At 46.4% G+C, this 21128-nt stretch overlaps 2 protein-coding genes across 3 annotated transcripts; one reads left to right on the forward strand and one right to left on the reverse strand.

The window, feature by feature from the left end:
* Positions 1 to 2572: 2572 nt before the first annotated feature.
* LOC141072874 (uncharacterized) lies at positions 2573 to 4346 on the reverse strand. The gene is made up of 2 exons (XM_073560083.1): positions 3838 to 4346; positions 2573 to 3735 (listed from the first exon to the last, which is right to left on the reverse strand). Exons 1-2 carry the CDS (start codon positions 4062 to 4064, stop codon positions 2757 to 2759), a joined length of 1206 nt encoding a protein of 401 aa, XP_073416184.1. The 5' UTR covers positions 4065 to 4346; the 3' UTR covers positions 2573 to 2756.
* Positions 4347 to 5592: 1246 nt separating this feature from the next.
* On the forward strand, positions 5593 to 14899 carry CHCHD1 (coiled-coil-helix-coiled-coil-helix domain containing 1). Of its 2 annotated transcripts, none has more exons than XM_073560048.1 (3): positions 5593 to 5851; positions 8356 to 8502; positions 14390 to 14899. In XM_073560048.1, exons 1-3 carry the CDS (start codon positions 5774 to 5776, stop codon positions 14495 to 14497), a joined length of 333 nt encoding a protein of 110 aa, XP_073416149.1. In that variant the 5' UTR covers positions 5593 to 5773; the 3' UTR covers positions 14498 to 14899. The 2 variants fall into 2 exon arrangements, with proteins under 2 accessions (XP_073416149.1, XP_073416148.1); XM_073560047.1 differs by having other exon boundaries at positions 5605 to 5851; positions 8384 to 8502.
* Positions 14900 to 21128: the final 6229 nt, after the last annotated feature.

Here is a 21128-nt window from a genome sequence, read left to right on the forward strand (position 1 = left end):
GTCACACTAACCTGCGCAAAATACGCTCCGTATTTTACATGCGTAATACGGATCAATGACCACTAAATAGTGGTCCGTAGGTCATCCGTAAGCAAGGTGAGGTCGCGTATTTTGCGCATGTGTGTCTCCGTATGCAATCCGTATGGCGAGATTTTCTCGCAGCCTTGCAAAATGGACATTTAACGGTTTTGAGGCCTGCAAACAATTTAAATCATTAGCCTGCACCCTATTTAGACACTCAGAAACAGGTGGCTGCCTACATTCTGTACATTTCTCACCTTGCTTTCACGAGGTGTGTTGGTGTTCTTTGTGCAGCATGTCAGAGGGTCTGACATTCAATACAACCGAGCAGGTTCTCTTTACCTGGCTTTTGTCACGGCGCTTTGGCCAACCATATCCTGTGATAGTGGATCCGCGGAGGAGGAGACGCATGTGGGTACATCCACTTTTGAGGCAACGACTCACAAGAGGGCATTTTCACCGCCTCTATTCGTCTCTGCGGGAGCATCCGGAAAAATTTTACCAGTACTGTCGAATGAGCATTTCCACATTTGATCGCCTCTTGGAGACAGTGCGCCCTGGGATCACATTTCAGGACACTAGGATGCGCCAAGCCATATCTGCAGAGGAGCGACTTCTACTCACAATACGGTATGTACTCCACAACCACATTCTATATGTTCATAATGTGTGTGTTAATTTATGTTTTTTGGCCTTCTTGGACAATGTTTAATACCCTCATCTTACTCAAAATATGTTTCACCTGACACAGCACAATGTTACATCTAATATGTACTGCATATCACTTAGTCATTGTGCCACCAAATATGTGTGTGTTGTTCTCTCTCATTTCCTACCAAGTTTGGTCGGCATGTAACTGATTTTTTTTTACTTTAGCCATTCTAACCTGGACTATTTCTGTTGTTCTACAGCTTCCTGTCCACTGGCCTGTCTTATGCCGCCCTCCACCATGAGTTTCTCATTGGAAAGTCCACCATTTCAGGCATAGTGAGGTCTACATGTGCACAAATCTGGACAAGACTCCATCAGGTGGTCCTACCCGAGCCCAGGATGGAAGACTGGTTAAGGATTTCAAGGGACTTTGAGGAGGACTGCCAGTTTCCAAATTGTATTGGGGCCCTGGATGGCAAACATATCAGGGTGCGTAAGCCGCCGAACTCAGGGTCCCAATTCTTCAATTATAAGCAATACTTTTCTGTTGTATTGTTGGCTCTGGTAGACCCTCAATACAAGTTTATAATTGTGGACATTGGGGCCTATGGAAGGACGGGAGACTCTAGAGTCTTCAATACTTCCATAATGGGTCGGCGGCTACGCACCAACCAGTTGGATCTACCACCACCATGCCAGCTACCAGGCTCCCCCGAACAATCAGTCCCTTATGTCCTTGTGGCAGATGAGGCCTTTCAGTTATCACGTAATGTCATGAGGCCATATCCCCGGCGCAACCTTGACCACAGGCGCAGAATTTTTAACTTGCGCCTATCACGTGCTAGGCGACTGGTGGAGTGTTCCTTTGGGATTCTTTGTGCCAAATGGCGGGTACTCCAGTCTGCCATTCAGTTGAGTGAGCAAAATGTGAATGAAGTTGTCAAAGCCTGTGTTGTTCTGCATAACTTCACCAGGATATATGATTGTTCCTCCTCTGCTGGTGTTGTGCGTAGGCCGGACAATGTGCGCAGGGTGAGACCACCTATCATCCCTCAACGTAGACCGCTCTCTGGCCTCAAAGTGCGTGATATATTCACTAATTACTTTATCTCACCTGAGGGGGCTACTTCTTGGCAAGAGAATGCTGTGTCTATGTTCTAATTTTTTTGGGTTCAAAGTGTGTCTAAATATATATTACTCAAGCCTTTTTATGATTCTATGAGTGTTTCTTTGCATTGGTTGGTGTCTGTTAGTATGTTGTGAGGGATCGTGAGAAATCACACAGAGACGTTAACTAGAGTAGACAAATTTTTAGTTTTGCCTTGTTTTTTTGGTTTTGATTAAAGGCAAACATAATTTTGCCATAACATAAATTTGGCAATGGCCAAAATGACCCTTTGGGCCTTCGTTAACTTGATGTAACATTAACATAACAGAAAAAAACTGCAACAAACATTATGCAATAACAACATTGCTGCATGCCTACATTAACCTGGATTAGGCAACAAAGGGTGAGCTCCATCACCAAAATAAAGTCAATAAGATAACACTCACATTTCCTCATAATGTTTTCCAAACATAGAAAGATTCCACCATGACAGGCAAGGCTACCTCACATCTTTCACACAGATATTACCTGTCTGTAGAACAGACAATATTTAAGCATGCTATACTGGAAAGGATGAAAATACAAAACTCACTTGTTAAGACATAGAGAGAGCGTGATATTGTGAATGCTGTTCGCCTCAAATTGGTTTACTAGAGAATGCTAATAACAAAGTTGACTACTTAACTAAAGGCAAGCACACCTTTCCTATGCATTAACAAGTGATTAGTGTATTTTCATCCTTTCAGGTAACAGTATAGCGCATTTAAATATTCTCTTTTATACACACATGTAATATGTGTGAAAGGCGTGAGGTAGCGTTGCCTGTCATGATGGATTGTTTCATATGTTTGGAAAACATTGTTTACAAATGTGAGTGTTAAATTATGTTCTAAATGTTGGTGAAGGAGAACACCTGTTTTTTTCTCTAGATTAGAAGCACCAGTTACATGTCACTGGACATCTCCAAAGTTTGGATTCATAAATCCTCATATGTAGGGGAAGGGGAACGGGGAGGAACAGCCTGTGGGTGCTGCTGGACATTGTGGCCAACATCGCCCTGTGTGGGGCCATACTGTTGCCCATGATGCTGTTGTTGTCCAGCCTCCTGGGCCTGTTGGTGATACTGCCCAGAGTAATAATGATGATGGTGAGGGGCTTCTTGTTGGCTATGGTAGGCCCGTGGCTCATACCCACCAAGATAGCCAGATCGTCCCCAACCAGGTTGGGACCAGCCTCCAACACTGGGTGGGTACAAGTGGCCATATTGGTGGGGTTGGCTTGATGAAGACATTTGGGGCTGCGGAATAGAAGGATGGGTAGGGGGAGGAAGGGGTTGAGGTGTTGGCCCACGTATTAGGGGCTGTTCAGACCCTGCTTGAGCAAGCATCTGTGTGGATGGTCTCATGCGCATTAAATTTCTTGGTGAGAGCTGCCACCTCTCCAGAAATTCAAACACCTCATATGGGGTATTGGGGGGGGTGCTTGCATCAAGCAGGATCTGAATACACCCCCTAATACGGAGCCTGACCTCACGGGTAAGGGCACGGAGATAAAGGGTGAGGCTACGTGCATAGGCCTCCTCACCATCATCTGTAGTGACTCTGGACAAGTAAGTCAGCACCCCAGTGTCCACATTGGTCCTGCTCTCTTGAATGGCGACCTGGCGCCTTCTTCTTATTCGCCGTGTTGCTAGAGCAGCCTGTGGGGAGGGCCTGATCTGGGCAGTTGGGCTGCTGCTCAAGTTGCCCATCTCTTCCAGGATGGGTGAGGTTGCAGCTGCAGACCGTCCTGGTGGTGTGTTGTGTCGGGCAGCCATTGTGTGCTCTTGTGATGCCTCCTCTTCAGACATCCTTCTTGTAGGGGGAGAAGATGGGCCAGCCACCTCATCCCCTACAGGATCAATAACGGGCTCTGCCTCTGAGGCCGTTCCTCGATCCGTAAGGTTGGATTGAGTTCTGTTATGAAATAGAACAGAGGCAAAAATACATCAATATTTTTGTCCCTGTAAAGTATTTGTGTAATGTTTTTGTGTCATGTGGTGTGAGGTATGTACTTACGGTCTCAGAGCCAGAATTGGGGCGAGGAAGTTCAGCCGGTCATAATATATATATTTCCGCTTGACATGGCCAGCATCCCCACTCCTGGACCGCTGCTGGCGTTCCCGGCGGTATTGGTCCCGGATGCTTCTCCACCGTTTCATCACATCTTCCACTGCAATGTGACAGGAAAGATTGTCAAAATCACATATTGGAGAGGTCACATTTTCAAACAGTAGTCTAGGCATGGGGCCTTATGGGGTGTGCGTTCTACCCATGGTGGAATATGTAATTGGGCCGATACCCAGGGTCTCATTAGCTCCCCTGAAACTAATTTTTGTGGCTAGGAGGATGAGGAGCTTGTGGCCTAACCCCTAATTATGGCTGTGTGAAGCCACGTGTCACATCCTAATGTAACGGCCTCATAAGGCTAAAATTACATGCCCAGGAAGGGGGGGCTGATTGTAGAGTCATTTTATAGCGCGCGCTAACGTTAATAATATTTTTATGGTTGCACTTACGAATTTTCTGCTGCTCCTCACGTGGTCTGTCACCGAAGTCATGGTACATCTGGCGACAGATGCGCCTCCATGACGCCTCCTTTCTTGTGCGGTTCGCATAGTTTGCGTCGCGTGGGCCCCATATTTCTGGACGCTCCTGCACCAGCACAATTAGCATCTCCACATTTATGTAAGTGGATGCCATGCTGCTGCTGTACTCCGTGGAGGCGTACTTCCTGGATGTCTGGAGCGCTTTTTGAGCTCATTTGCATGTCTACGCTTCCTGATGATGGATTGGCCCATTTCCTGTTCACCAGCCAAAAGACCTGCGTATTGCTCGCAGGTCACACGTGTGTTCAGTGTGTAATCTGTATTTTTTGCGCACCCATTGACTTGCATTGGCGTGCTACGGGTGTAGTACGCTGACAATCGCAGCATGCTGCGAGTGGCACGGAGCGGAGGATACGGAGGAGAAATATACGCCTGGTGCGAGTGACCCCATAGAGAATCATTGGTCCGTGTCTAATGCGTGCTTTTTGCGCCTCTCACGCACCCGTATTCCTCGCCAGTGTGACTCCGGCCTAACTCTAGTTCCCTATCCACACACGTAATATCAGAGGGAGGGGAATCTTAATGAGTCATTTGCAAGTCCATACATCCATCATCATTCACACGCAACTAGAGTCTATACTAGCGCATGGCCGTGGTTCTGGCAGCACCAGTCTCCTGTTAGGAAATTCACGCGGTTGGGTTCCCTTTAATGGTAGAAGTTTGGAAATTGAGTATTTTATGCATATGAGAAAAATCCGCATTCATCACTGAAGATAAAAGCTGAAAATGGACCAAATCTCTGATGTGTCCTGTGCTCCAGATATCTGCTCCAGAACAGGATGCGGCACATTGTCAGCACCTGCAGACGTCTCTGAGGACACGGCGCTCCACGGGCTTCAGGTATTAGGCCGCGTTCACACAGTCAGTATTTTACCTCAGTATTTGTAAGACAAAACCAGGAAAGAAACAGAGGAAAAGCAGTCGCGCAGTCTTTTTCCTGAGTTTTTGGAGCAGACACTGAGCAGGAACACCAACTCAGTGGTTCTGCCTGAGGCGGAATAGGGGTTTCTGCCCCTCAGATGCCCTGCCCACAGAGACAGCACAGGCTGATCATGTATTGTACTCTTATGGCAGATTCCCGCTCATTTCCGACTTTCAGTACAGGGATTATGTCGCGGATTTTTAACGCAGATTTCACTGTGCTCAGGACGCGAAAGAATGACGACTACCGACCACGTGCACCTACAGCTGAGAAGACGCCGCGTGACGTCACGCTAGTGGGCGGAGACAAGGTGCAGCACTGACGCCACTTCCCCTCCCAGAGTGCCTTGCGCTGCCCTTGATGGTCATGGCGTCTCAAGGCAACTTGCTGAATGAGAAGGTGGCCAGGCTGGTGAGCCGGCGGTATGGGAAGCCTGTGCTGGAGCCTCGGCTGCCTCTGGCGCTGGCTGACAGAGTGGCCAACCGGAGGTATAAGCTTGGAGGTAGGTGGAGAAGGGTCTTTTCCGCCTCCTTCCATCACAGAAACACTGCACATTGCCAATTACCACTGTGTGGCCACAGCGCCCCTGCAGGGGGAACTCCACTTTCCCAGAACAGCCAATTACTTGAGATGGTGCAAATCGACTCGCTGGAGCTGAACCTGTGGCCCCTGAGCCACCTCTTACCTGACCACATATGTGATGAGTCAGTGGTCGCAGACGAGACCCCCTGAGCCACCTCTTACCTGACCACATATGTGATGAGTCAGTGGTCGCAGACGAGACCCCTGAGCCACCTCTTACCCGACCACATATGTGATGAGTCAGTGGTCGCAGACGAGACCCCCTGAGCCACCTCTTACCTGACCACATATGTGATGAGTCAGTGGTCGCAGACGAGACCCCCTGAGCCACCTCTTACCCGACCACATATGTGATGAGTCAGTGGTCGCAGAGGAGACCCCTGAGCCACCTCTTACCCGACCACATATGTGATGAGTCAGTGGTCGCAGACGAGACCCCCTGAGCCACCTCTTACCCGACCACATATGTGATGAGTCAGTGGTCGCAGACGAGACCCCCTGAGCCACCTCTTTCCCGACCACATATGTGATGAGTCAGTGGTCGCAGAGGAGACCCCTGAGCCACCTCTTACCCGACCACATATGTGATGAGTCAGTGGTCGCAGACGAGACCCCCTGAGCCACCTCTTACCCGACCACATATGTGATGAGTCAGTGGTCGCAGACGAGACCCCCTGAGCCACCTCTTACCCGACCACATATGTGATGAGTCAGTGGTCGCAGAGGAGACCCCTGAGCCACCTCTTACCCGACCACATATGTGATGAGTCAGTGGTCGCAGACGAGACCCCCTGAGCCACCTCTTACCCGACCACATATGTGATGAGTCAGTGGTCGCAGAGGAGACCCCTGAGCCACCTCTTACCCGACCACATATGTGATGAGTCAGTGGTCGCAGAGGAGACCCCTGAGCCACCTCTTACCCGACCACATATGTGATGAGTCAGTGGTCGCAGACGAGACCCCCCTGAGCCACCTCTTACCCGACCACATATGTGATGAGTCAGTGGTCGCAGACGAGACCCCCTGAGCCACCTCTTACCCGACCACATATGTGATGAGTCAGTGGTCGCAGAGGAGACCCCTGAGCCACCTCTTACCCGACCACATATGTGATGAGTCAGTGGTCGCAGACGAGACCCCCTGAGCCACCTCTTACCCGACCACATATGTGATGAGTCAGTGGTCGCAGAGGAGACCCCTGAGCCACCTCTTACCCGACCACATATGTGCCGAGCTGGCCAGACATGAAGCCACATGTACATTGAGCCGTAACGATGACACCGGGCTGAACAAGTCGGTGGTGCAGTCAGGGAAAGTTTTTGGAGCCCCCATTCAATGAGCCCAGCTGGTCCGGTGACTCCATTCCCACCATGTATACTAATCCGTCTAGTACAGCAAGGATCACGCAAAGTGTCCAGTCAGGAATCTGATGTCTGGGAGACGGTCCTGTGTGGCGCCATTCAGGCCATGTGCACACAGTGCGTATCTGCCATGATTTACCGCCGTGGTTCTTTAGTATCATCCGCAGCCATTACAGGTGCAGCACGGGGGATGTGATCTCTCTCACAGACTGGAAGAGGAATCTGCTACCGAAATTGTCGGGTGGTGCAGATTCGTATCCCCGTATGTCAGTGTATGTAGCAGAGTTCACTCTTTGCAATGTACAGTGTGAAAGGTCTGACAACGCCAGATATCCACCACAGAGTCTGTGCGATTGTGGATCACTCACTGCTGACTCCTGTGTGTAGTTGTCATCTCCTCAAAGTGAACAAATTGCCCAGAAAGAAAAATTCACCTCAAACCTGTGGCAAAATCTGCAATGAATCCACTGTAAAATTCTCCTGTGATGTTGTTTCATGTGAATGTCCTGTGCATAAGGCCTGGGATGTAATTAATGTGGAATTTCAAATTTAAATGAAAAAAAAACCCTCTTGAACGTGGACCTTCTCTTTTAAAGGGTTAAAGCCATTATAATAAAAACCACGGTCTGATGTGTTTGTAATCTTATTCTTTTCATTTCTAGTTATAAATGGGGTTTCCACACAGCTGCTACTCAGCCTCCTCCGATCCAGTGCCTGCTTTCCACTGCTACACCGCTGTGCTTACTGGCTGCAGTGGTCATAAGCACAGTGCACGCCGGCACCGCTGCAGCCTGTCACTGAGCTTCTGGTTTCAGTAATTGGCTGCAGTGATTACATGCCCTAAATTCACAATGTCACTGCTGCCACCAGGGAACAGACTGGCATAGCAGTGAAGAGCCAGTGCTGGAGCAGGGGAGGGCGAGTATCGGCTCCGGTTGTGATCTTAGAGGTAACAAGCCTTTGCCGGGATGAAAGTTTGTTGTGGAAAACTTCTTTAATACACTATTGACATTATAATTTTCTGTCTCTTATTCTTCACTATTCATAATATTGTTTACAGCATCATAGTTTATCGTCCTCTTTTCCAGAGGCAACGTGCATCACTGAAATGTCTGTACTAATGGCCTGCTGGAAAGAAAATGCCTTCAGTGACTCCGCATGTTCCACGGCAATCAAGGTTTTCTATGATTGTGTCGCACGAGAACAGGTATGTTTGTGTGTGTTTTGAAGTGCTGAGAAGCAGTGAGTTTCTGTACATGTGGAATAAGTTTAATACATGCACTGACCACTCTATGGCTTCAGCTGTCCAGAGCACCACTGCAAATAAACCCTGCAGTGGCAGTGGGGGTCCATGGCCACTGCCTGTGCAGTGTACAAGGCACTCTTAGTGCTCATTCAGACTAGCAAATGAAACGTCTGGGTGCTGTCCATGTGAAAAACATACACCAAGCTCTGCATGTCAGTGGTAGTTCATATTAATCGTTCACATGTTAAAAATCGCAGACTCCACTACTTTTAGGTGTTCAAAAAACAGGTCGGTTATCATTAGCATGTATGCAAATTGATTCTTCAGAGAGGACGATGACTTAAACTCTAGTGCCACCTTTTGGAAGTTGAGTTCTACTCTGAAGAGTCAATTTGCATATTTAATGTCCTAGAGGAGCATGCAAGGCCGCCCTCCCCTTGTTGCTGCAGCCAAAAAAAAATTACACTACAACAAAATGGCGCCGGAGGCAGCGCATGCGCAGTATCATTTATTGGTACGCGATAGATTCTAATGCGCAGGTGCAACCGATGTTGCCATTTTGGCTACAGCAACTAGGAGCTGGCAGAGGCTCTTGCGCAGTAGCATCTAGCAGAACAAGATGGATGCTAATGCACAGGTGCAGCCAACAGCGCCATATCGATGGTGACTTTTTTTTCTTTTCAACAGAGCAATAAGGCTGTAGCGCCCACTAGCGTCAGTAAAGGGGAAGCTGAGACCCTGGAGAACATGATCAGGGCCAGTTTTTACAGCATCCTGTCACGTGATCGCCGTTATTCGCTGAATAACGGCAATCACAAAAAAAAGTCTGATTTACATTTAATTTCTCTCTCCTCTGATATGTTGTAGCATATCAGAGGAGAGACAAATGGGGTCCCCCAAGCTCCCCAATATCTTTGCTATCACTGGATCCTCCTGCTCCATCCCCCGGGATCATCTTCTTGGAAAAAAATGGCGGGTACATGCACAGTGCGGCTGCCGAGATCTGCACCGCCGGTACACAACAATAATAGGAAATTTTTCCTATAGATTCATTTTGATCACTGTGATAGACCCTATAATAATAATAATCTTTATTTATATAGCGCCAACATATTCCGCAGCGCTTTACAGTTTAACAGTTTCAAAACACAAGTCATAAGTAACAACGTTAACAATACAATAATTAAAGCAAAATAAGACGACCCTGCTCGTGAGAGCGTACAATCTACAATGAGGTGAGGGAGATACAGAGTACAGGTGTGTATTTACAATGGTGTATTTACAATGAAGGTCCAGCCATCTTGCGAAAGTGAAGGATGGATGGAGATAGTGAATGGGCTACACACGCACACTTACACAGAGAATGACTTTGATTAGTGAATGTGATAGGCCGCTCTGAACAGGTGTGTTTTGAGGGAGCGCCTAAAACTATGCAAATTGTGGATAGTCCTGATTTCTTGGGGTAGAGCATTCCAGAGGATAGGAGCAGCACGGGAGAAGTCTTGGAGTCGGGAGTGGGAGGTACGGATTAGTGCAGAGGTTAGTCGAAAGTTGTTTGCAGAGCGCAGCGATCGGCTAGGCCGATAGACAGAAATGAGAGAAGAGATGTAAGGGGGTGCCGCACTGTGGAGAGCTTTGTGGGTGAGAACAAGTACTTTGAATTGGATCCTATAATGAATGGGCAGCCAATGTAAGGACTGGCGAAGAGCGGACGCGTCCGAGTACCGATTACCCAGATGGACGATCCTGGCCGCTGCATTAAGTATGGACTGGAGAGGGGATAGTCGAGTGACGGGGAGGCCAATTAATAGAGCGTTGCAGTAATCCAGGCGAGAGTGGATCAATGCAACAGTGAGGGTTTTTGTTGTTTCCATAGTGAGAAAAGGGCGGATTCTAGAGATGTTCTTTAGGTGTAAGCGGCAAGAGCGGGCAAGGAATTGTATATGGGATGTGAAGGAGAGATTGGTGTCAAACATAACACCCAGACAGCGCGCCTGCTGCTGGGGTGTTATTGTGGTACCACCCACGGAGAGGGAAATGTCAGATTTAGGGAGGTTAGTAGACGGCGGGAGCAGAAGAAGTTCAGTTTTGGAGAGGTTGAGTTTCAGATAGAGAGCGGACATATTGGAGACTGCGGACAGACAGTCACTGGCGTTCTGTAGTACAGCGGGGGTAAGGTCGGGGGAAGACGTGTATAGTTGTGTGTCATCAGCATAAAGATGGTACTGAAAGGCAAATCTGCTGATGGTCTGTCCAATTGGGGCCGTGTAGAGAGAGAAAAGAAGGGGGCCAAGGACTGAGCCCTGAGGTACCCCGACAGCAAGAGGAAGAGATGACGTGGAGCCAGAGAACAAAACACTGAAGGAGCGGTCAGAGAGATAGGAAGAGAACCAGGAGAGTGCAGTGTCCTTAATGCCTAGTGACTGGAGCCTAGAGAGTAGGAGATGGTGGTCAACTGTATCGAAAGCTGCAGATAGGTCAAGAAGAATGAGCAGAGAGTGGTCACCGTTACGTTTTAACAGTGATCAAAATAAAAGATATAGTAAATCAAACCCCTCTTTGTCACCCCCTTAGTTCCACAAAAATGATAAAATAATTTTTTTTTAATTTTTTCCATTCTTTGCAGTTGTAGTTGGGGCTATGGTTAGGATTAGGGTTGGTGTTAGAAATGCGGGGTTTCAAAAGTAAAAAAAAACAAAAAACTGACGATATGACATCTAGTGTTGAGCGCAAGTACTCGCTGCTCGAGTTTGCATCGGGTGCTTGGGTATGCAGAGTACAGCGGGTTCCCACATGTATTTTTGGGTGTCTAACGGCCACGAAACATGCGGGGTAAGGACTCGAGCACCTGCGATATCTGGTGCATGCCCAAGCACCCGATGCAAACTGGAGTAGCAGCACTTTCAGTCAACATGACGACCTAATGTTATCAAATTCTTTGTTGTACCTCTGGGTTCAAAATGCTCACTATACACCTGGATAAAACCCTTAAGGGGATGTGGTTTCCAAAATGGGGTCACTTGTGGGGGAGATTCAACTGTTTAGGCACATCAGGAGGTCTCCAAATGTGACATGGCGCTCGCCATCGATTTCAGCAAATTTTGCGTTCAAAAAGTCATATGGCGCTCCTGCCATGCGCCCAAACAGTGGTGTATGACCACATATGGTGTATCGGCATACTCAGGAGAAATTGAACAACAAATTTTGTGGTCCAACAAAACCATTCACCTTCCTCAGGGTGAGACCCCCGTTTCGGGGAATGCACGGTTCCCCTCCCTCAGGGTGAGACGACACCCTGAGGAAGGGGAACCGTGCATTCCCCGAAACGCCTCGGATAGCTTTTTGACCTCAAACACTCGGTAGCTAAGTGACATCACACGCCAGTTAGCATTGTCGGCCATTTTTTTCTGCGGGGTAACCAGCAACGCCAACCGGCCGGGGCGCCCCTGGCTCTGCGCGCACGTTCCTTGATCCCAACTGTATCTATTACTGCCAGAGCAAACTCTGCAGGAACGGACAGGATTCCAAGGCACGGGACGGGGATGGAGTGACAGCTGGTTAGGACCCAAATCATTGGGGCTTCACTGATTTGTTTATTGGCTGCCATTTATTTATTTATTTTACTCATTTATATAGCGCCATTAATTCCACAGCGCTTTACATACATTATCGGCAATGTCCCCGATGGGGCTCACAATTGTAATCTCTTTCCCTGAGCAATTCTACCTGCTGCCTACTTGGCCTCCTTCCTTTGCCCAACTATTCTTCATATGTGTACGAGTCTACGTACATTGGTGAGGCTTCACATTGCCTATTATGCTGTCAATAAGAAATTGGTCCGTACTGCATTTAAATTTGACTTTAAACACCGCATTTTAATCAGCCATTCCAACTGGACATTATATTGTGCAGTATGCCATGCTGTATCCAGTTTGTTAATCTTGCAGTACCACTAGTGGAAACACATATTCATTAGTCATCCATTGTTATGTATATTAATGACTATTGCAAGGCTTAGCGCGACAAACTAACTTCATATTATATTTGTTGGGCTCAGTTTTTGGATTACACACACAGAATCCTGAGTTTGCCTGCCGCTTTACATCTTTGACTTGTACTTTTTTTTCTGTCACTGAGGGCGCTAGTGTTATCTTTTTATCTCAAATTTTGTGGTCTATTTTCTCTTGATACCCTTGTGAAAAAAAAAAAAAAAAAAAAAAAATTTTGGGTCTAAAGTAGTTTTTTTTTGTGAAAAAAAGGAAATGTTCTTGTTTTCCTCCCACATTGCTTCACTTCTCATGAAGCACCTAAAGGGTTAACAAACTTCTTGAATGTGGTTTTGAGCACCTTGAGGGGTGCAGTTTTTACAATGGTGTCAATTCTGGGTACTTTGTCATATAGGCCCCTCAAAGTGACTTCAAATGTGATGTGGTCCCTAAAAAAATAAATAAACAAATAAAAAAAATGGTTTTGTTAAGTCGCTAATCAACTTTTAACCCTTATAACGTCCTAACAAAAAAAAAAATTGTGTCAAATTGTTCTGATCTAAGGCTGGTTTCACATTAGCGCTTTTTAAGCGCACGCACGGCCGGGGGTAGCTCCGCCACCGAGCCGGCTCTCTGCCCGGCGTGCCCGCCCCTTGCTTGTAGCGCCGCCTCCTAGCGCACAGCGGCGCCTGCGATCGGCGCACCCTATCTTTAGCATAGGGTGCGCAGATCGTGCGCAGGCCGTGCGCTAGTTGCGCTTTGACCTGCGCTGCGCACTTTTGACGGTGCGCCGTGCGCGCCAAAATCCGAAAAGTTTGATTTTGGCGCGCACGGCGCACCGTCAAAAGTGCGCAGCGCAGGTCAAAGCGCAACTAGCGCACGGCCTGCGCACGATCTGCGCACCCTATGCTAAAGATAGGGTGCGCCAATCGCAGGCGCCGCTGTGCGCTAGGAGGCGGCGCTACAAGCAAGGGGCGGGCACGCCGGGCAGAGAGCCGGCTCGGGGGCGGAGCTACCCCCGGCCGTGCGTGCGCTTAAAAAGCGCTAATGTGAAACCAGCCTAAAGGGGACATGTGGGAAATGTTATTTTTAACTATTTTGTGTGACACATCTCTCTGACTTAAGGGTACAAAAACTATAAGTTTGAAAAGTACAAAATGTTTAAAATTTTGCCAAATTTCCATTTTTTCATAAATAAACGCAAGTTATATCAAAGAAATGTTAGCACTATTATGAAGTTCAATATGTCACGAAAAAAAAGTTCAATATGTCACGAAAAAAACTCTCAGAATCAACGGGATCGGTGAAGCGTTCCAGACCTGTAACCTCATAAGATGACTGTGGTCAGAATTGTAAAAGTTTGCTTGGTCACTTAGGCTATGTGCACACGCTGCGGATTCTGCTGCAGTTCCGCAGCGTTTTTGGCCCTGCGGAACTGGAGCAGTTCAGTACCATGTAACCCTATGGGTTTCAAAAACCGCTGTGCTCACGCTGCGTTTTTTTCCTCGCGGTTTTGCTGCGGTTTATAAACCGCAGCATGTCAATTGTTTCTGCGGATTCCGCTGCAGTTTCACACCTTTAACATAGTAGAGGTGTGAAACCGCAGCAAAACCGCAGGTCACTTTACCTGCGGTTCCGCATGGAAAAACCTGCAGGTGAATCCGCAGTCTGTGCACATAGCCTAAGGGGTTAAGAAAGTTGTTCCCTGATTTTGTGTAATAACTTGGTAATTTGCATACATTACGCAAAGAGCATTTTCTGTTTTTTTTTTCTACTTTCCTAAAAACTGGAATTGGTAATGGGTAAATATAGTTATGCAGTAATAACATAAAATTTCTTATACGTATTGTATTCTCTTGCAGAAAGCCCGGAAATTAGGAGCCCAAGACGAGAAACCTGCAGGCTGGATGCCACCACAGCAGGTCAACAAATTGCTCAGAAAATATCCAAATATCAAGCATGAGATCTAAAAATACAGACTTATAAGTGACTGAGAACATGTGCATCAAGCAGATAATGATGAGGATAAGAGGCGAGCATTACCCACACATGGAGCAGTGGTGGAGTGGACTTGTCTCATTTCACACATACAGATGGCAGCCGCACAGACTGCGTTTTGTGGTGGGAGCGGTGCGATTCTTCCGGAGGGGCATTCTGGTACATCCAGCTGCATATTTGTCTTGTAATAGTAACCAAAAATACAGCTGTTTCATGTAACTGTGTGGGGGCGTCTTTTTACAGTCAATGTTGTATCTTAATAGTCTTAGAATTATTGACAAAAAATGTAGAAAGCAAAAGTCTTGATCTAGGGAGAAGCCTTCATGCACGCAACATAAATGTCCATATCCAGCAATAAAAGCTGCTTCCCATAATCTGCAATCATTATATCTTTCCTAATTAAATGCAGTTGTTACCGCTGGATGTACTAGAGGACTCTCTCCCTAAGACCACGTTCACACATCAGTCTTTCACATCAGCATTTGTAAGCCAAAACCAGGAGTGGAACAGAGGAAAAGTATAATAGAAGCACGTCACCACTTCTGGATTTATCACCCACTGCTGGTTTTGGCTTACAAATACTGATGTGAAAATACGGACCACATACTGACCGTGTGAACGTGGCCCTCTGGATGGAGTCGCACGAGGTTTTTGGTGCAGTTTCTGTGTCGGTTTTGTAAAAGATGTGTGAGGTTATGTTCACACACTGCAAAATCCACAGAAACCTCATTAAACAACCTTACTATTGATTTCAAAGTGGAATCCACATTGCTGTTCGTACTTCAAGGTTTCATTTGCAATGAAAACATTGGCACAAGAAAAGAAAAAAGTGACGGCACTGTTTTTTATTTGTAATGTGGACCCACTCTAAACTTGATATTGTCAATTCAGAAGCTCTGGAAAAAAATGCGTCAGATCTGAAAACCTCAGCAGAAAACGTAAAGATTCCTGGATTTGATTTCCCTGTTGTTTTTTTTTTTTCATAAAAGGTCTTTTTTTATATGCCACTGCCTTCTAGAATCCGTTCCCAGCATTAACTAAAAGTAAAACTGCATCAAAACATATATATATATATATATATATATATATATATATATATATATATATAATATTATAGAAATCATGTTTAACTGTTGTTTTTTGTTTTGTTTTCATTTTGTTTCATAAGGTTCCCTAGAGTCACTAATGGCTTCCTCTACTTCCTCTGTAGTCATTGCAGTCCTGCTTCACCCCTGAAAAAATCAATGTTATGACTATAGGACCAGTCTCTTCTTCCTGGCCTTTCCATCATACAGTAGTCGCAACAAGCCTGTAATCCCAGCAGGGCCCCCAGCTTCCCTCCCTGGCCACAGAGCTGGCACAGCAGAACTCTTCTGCCCCCAGAGGCCATCACACAGAATGCACAGAAACATCTTTTGACTATGGAAGTGCTGGCCCTGGAATATTCATACAGCGCCCTCTGGTGGATGGTTGCTTACATGCATCTCTCAGGTCCTGCAGTAATAGGAAAAGGAGATTGAAGTTACAGCCAGCTTATGAAAACTGCATCTTTCTGTACAAGGACTTGTCTGTCCAGAAGACTGTGGACTACGTGTTGTGCACAGGTACTGGGGAGATTTCGAAAACCTCTGGCCCCTACCTGTAATATATATATTTAAAAAACACTGTTCTTTACACCCCCTCAACTGATCCAGCTCTGTGTCGCCACCCTGGATCTCAGTGTCGGTTATTGTCTGCAACACTGACATCCCATCGGCTGCCGATAGGTGAGCTCACCGCCTCGTGGTGTGAACTCCGGCAAAGCCGCTGAGCTCATTTATCTGCTGCAGCTCTGTGGATGTGACATAAGTGTTGCAAACAATTACAGACACCGGGAGCAACAATGGAGACTATATACAAAAAAGAGGTTTTCTGAAATCCCTTTAAATGAGCCAAATTAAATCCTAAAACCATTTCTCCAAAAATAAAAAAAGCAGAAAATGTAAGCGAATAGTCTTTAAAATTCTATACTGCTATTTAGCATTAAAGGGGCTGTTCCCTTTCAGAAAATCTGGGTCCTCGGGTGCAGTCTGTTATAAAATACTAGCAAACCGCACTTTATTCACTGTCCACAGGTTCGGTGTGGAGTCTCTTCATCTGCTCCCTGTGACCGTGAGCTGCCATTGAGCTCAAGAGTGATTTTCAAATTTAGGGTTTGGTTTTGTTTGTTTTTTAACTTTTCAAAAAATTAGCACTGAATTAAAGGCCCATATCATGGAATCAAAAGGCAAATTAAAAAAAAAAAAAATAAAACAAAATGTTCAGATTAGCAGTGCGAGTAAACGAGCAAATCTTGGCCACTTTTCATCTGATGACAGGTCCTCTTTAAATGTCAGTGTTTGGCATTTAAGTGGTTAACAGCAGCAGTCGGAGCTAACTCTGATCGCTGCTGTTAGCGGCAGATGACCTGGTAAACAATGTTTTTACTGGACAACCACTTTAAGACCTTGTTTTACAGGTAAAAATGTGATCTGTTTTTTTTTCGTCACTTTGTAAGCAGGAGTGGAACATGGGGAGGAGAAAAAAACTATAATGGGAACTACTGATGGGTTTGTTTACAAAAATCAATGCAATGCAAGCATGAATGTGGCCTAGATATAGACCAACACGGTCAGCAATCTGTGACCTAACAGCTGTTGTGAAACTACAACTCTCAGCATGCACCGACGGCCTGTTATTGTTAGAGTATGCTAGTACGTTCACAACAGCTATAGAGCCGCAGGTTACTGATTATGAACAATAAGGCTATGTTCAGACACAGCTTTTTTTCTTTTTTTTTGCAGCCAAAACCTGCTGTCTTGCCTGGAAACATGCTATTTTTTTTTTATCATTTATGTGCGTCAAGTACATGTGCGCTTTGTCTACAGCATTTATTGTTTTTAAGTTTTTTTGCATCACCCCATTTTGAGGGCTGCAGGGTTTTTTTTTTTCTGCTGAGAGTCATGCGAGGGCTTGTTTTTTGTGGAACAATTTGACATTTTTATTGGTACCATGTTTGGGCACAACATTTTATGATCGCTTTCTATTCCATCATTCACAGTGTTGTAAAAGTCATAAGGCAGCTTTATTCTTCGGGTCAGTACAATTACAGCGATACCACATTTATATTGTTTAGCTGCTTTTATGCAATAAAAATTGTTTTTGCATGGCCTTATTCTCACAGCAATAGCTTTGAGATTTTCCTGCTTATGGAGCTGTATCGCTGCTTGTTTTTTACTGGAGATGTTTTCAGCTTTACCATTTCTATTTACATATGACTTTATTCCGCTTTTTCATTGCCTGTACGATGAAAAAAAAAAGTTTTCTTTCAATTTCCTTTTGTCTATGGTGTTTACTGTAGGGATTAAATAGTGTGACAGTTTTAAGGTATGTGCACACGTTGCTGAATTTTCCGAGCGGAATCTGCATCTTTTGGCAGAATCCGCAGGTCAAAATCTGCGCGTTTTTTAATGCGGATTTCCTGTGGATTTGGCCTGCGGATTTCCTGTGGATTTGGCCTGCGTTTTTACACCTGCGGAATCCTATAATGGAATGGGTGTAAAAACGCTGTGGAATCCGCACAAAGAATTGGCATGCTGCAGGGGAAAAAATGCGTTTCAGCGCAAATTTTTCCACAGCATGTGCACAGCGTTTTTTTTCCCCATAGAATAACATTGTACTGTAAATAAATAACTTGCGGATCTGCAGGGGCAAATCCGCTGCGTGTGCACATACCCTTATAGATTAGGATGTTGCGATACTGAATATCTACTTTTTATTTACTTTTGTAAATAGACGTATTTGTCAGCGTAATTTTTTTCAGTCTTTTCGTTATATATATTTATAGCTCAAAAAAATAAAGGGAACACTTAAACAGAATATAACTCCAAGTAAATCAAACTTCTGTGAAATCAAACTGTCCACTGTGACAATCAATTTCACATGCTGTTGTGCAAATGGAATAGACAATGATGGAAATTATTGGCGACTATCAAGACACCCTCAATAAAGGAGTGGTGCTGCAGGGGGGGGGACACTGACCACATCTCGGTACCAAAGCTTTCTGGCTGATGTTTTGGTCACTTTTAAATGTTGGTTGTGCTTTCACACTCGTGGCAGCATGAGACGGACTCTACAACCCACGCAAGTGTCTCAGCTCATCTAGGATGGCACATCAATGCAAGCTGTGGCAAGAAGGTTTGCTGTGTCTGTCAGCGTAGTGTCCACAGGCTGGAGGCGCTACCAGGAGACAGGCCAGTACACCAGGAGACGTGGAGGGGGCCGTAGGAGGGCAACAATCCAGCAGCAGGACCGCTACCTCAGCCTTTGTGCAAGGAGGAACAGGAGGAGCACTGCCAGAGCCCTGAAAAATGACCCTCCAGCAGGCCACAAATATGCATGTGTCTGCACAAACGGTTAGAAACCGACTCCATGAGGATGGTCTGAGTGCCCGACGTCCCCAGATGGGGGTTGTGCTCACAGCCCAACACCGTGCAGGATGCTTGGCATTTGCCACAGAACATCAGGATTGGCAAATTCGCCACTGGCGGCCTGTGCTTTTCACAGATGAAAGCTGGTTCACACTGAGCACATGTGACAGTTGTAACAGTCTGGAGACGCCGTGGAGAGCGATCTGCTGCCTGCTACATCCTTCAGCATGACCAGTTTGGCAGTGGGTCAGAAATTGTGTTGGGTGGCATTCCTTTGGAGGGCCGCACGGTGTTGGGCTGTGAGCACAACCCCCATCTGTGGACGTCGGGCACTCAGATCATCCTGATGGAGTCAGTTTCTAACCGTTTCTGCAGACACATGCACATTTGTGGCCTGCTGGAGGTCATGTTTTCTTGGTTTAAAGATTTTCGAGGGGAGTGACAAAATCTCTTGGAGAGTAAGGTCTTTTGATATTAGACCCATATGACAAAGTGAATTGTTGATATCTTTCCAGAAAGTTAATATACCCGAACAATACCAGAAAATATGCGCAAGGGATCCTATTTCTCTAGAACATCTCTAACACAGAACACAGCGGTGTATCACTTAGTCCCAGGTGGAATAAACATTCCAGGGTCCTATACCACCGGGAGAGAATTTTGAATGCATTCTCTTGTAATAGGATGCACTTAGAAAACCCATGAGAGTTGGCAAGCACCTGACTCACTTCTTGGTGAGATAGAACTATCTTTAACTCTGATTCCCAAGAGGTTAAGGCCCCGTCACACATAGCGATCTCGCTAGCGAGATAGCTGCTGAGTCACAAGTTTTGTGACACAACAGCGATCTCACCAGCAAGATCGCTGTGTGTGACAGCGATCAGCGACCGGCCCCCCTGCTGGTATCGCTGATCGCTCTGGGAAATCTCTGGACATTTCTTTCGTCGCTGATCTCCCGCTGGCCAGCACGCATCGCTGTGTGTGACAGACGGGAGACCAGCGATCAGCGATAAAGTAATATAAAAAAAAAAATATTATTATTCTCACCTTCTGACGTCCCGCGCAGCATTCCCGCCTCTCTCCACGCTCCGGTCCCAGTAATCCTTTGCAAGAATGACCGTGAGACTTCGCGATCCCGCGAGAACGGACGTCATCGCGGTAATTCTCGCAAAGGATTACTGGGACCGGAGCGTGGAGAGAGGCGGGAATGCTGCGCGGGACGTCGGAAGGTGAGAATAACAATATTTTGTATTTTAATTCTATTTTTGACATGAATCAGCGCTGAACACAGCGATGCCGCACGCGCGGCTTCGCTGTGCTAATCGCTGGTGAAGCTGTCTGTTTGACAACTCACCAGCGATCACATAGCGATTCACCAGCGATCCTGACACGTTGATATCATTGTCGGGATCGCTGGCAAGTCGCTATGTGTGACGGGGCCTTTACATAAAGAGGTTTAAAGCTCTCTGGGGGTTTGATAAGATTAGGGTATAATTTAGACACTAATTTGGAGATAGAAGAGCGGAGCTTAAAGGCCCCTTTACATTTAGCGATGCACCAGCGATCCCGACCAAGATATGACCCGGTCAGGATCGCTGGTGCATCGCTAAATGGTCGCTAGTGAGCTGCCAAACAGGCAGATCTCACTAGCGATGCAGCGACGCAGCAGCGGTCGTTACCTTTTAGACGCGGCGATCGTGACGTCCTCCATCTGCGTCCATGCGTCGCTCGTCGGCGCCAGCAGGAAACGACCGACGAGAAACGGACCTGCACGATCTCGCGCGATCAGCGACAGACAGCGGGGGAGCCGGTCGGAGGTAAGTATCACACACAGCGATATCGCTAGCAATATCGCTGCTGCGTCACAAAGTCGGTGACGCTTTAGCGATATTGCTAGCGATATCGCTATGTGTAAAGCCCCCTTAACTGTAAGTTCCAACCATAGCCACTCCAAGGAATGTTTCAGATCTTCTTTAAATTTTGTTCAAATATAAGGTACATGCTGTTTTTGCAAGAAGTCCTTAGGGCGTTTTACAGCATCACTCAGCCAACCCTCCACACATGGTATACTGTTACACAGGAGATGAGAGATAGGGATATTTGGGAGATCATCCCACAGATCATAAGCGTCTACGTATTTAGGGTCGATCAGCCA

This window comes from Dendrobates tinctorius, unplaced genomic scaffold (genome assembly GCF_039654945.1).
Source record: "Dendrobates tinctorius isolate UK_male_01 unplaced genomic scaffold, ASM3965494v1 ptg000292l, whole genome shotgun sequence".
Lineage (NCBI taxonomy): Eukaryota > Metazoa > Chordata > Amphibia > Anura > Dendrobatidae > Dendrobates > Dendrobates tinctorius.

Coding starts and splice junctions, on each gene's coding strand:
- LOC141072874 (XM_073560083.1), bottom strand. CDS start 4,064: ATGCCTAGACTACTGTTTGAAAATGTGACCTCTCCAATATGTGATTTT. Junction 3,736..3,837: donor CCAATTCTGGCTCTGAGACC/GTAAGTACATAC, acceptor ATTTCATAACAG/AACTCAATCCAACCTTACGG.
- CHCHD1 (XM_073560047.1), top strand. CDS start 5,710: ATGGTCATGGCGTCTCAAGGCAACTTGCTGAATGAGAAGGTGGCCAGG. Junction 5,852..8,383: donor CCGGAGGTATAAGCTTGGAG/GTAGGTGGAGAA, acceptor CCTCTTTTCCAG/AGGCAACGTGCATCACTGAA. Junction 8,503..14,389: donor ATTGTGTCGCACGAGAACAG/GTATGTTTGTGT, acceptor ATTCTCTTGCAG/AAAGCCCGGAAATTAGGAGC.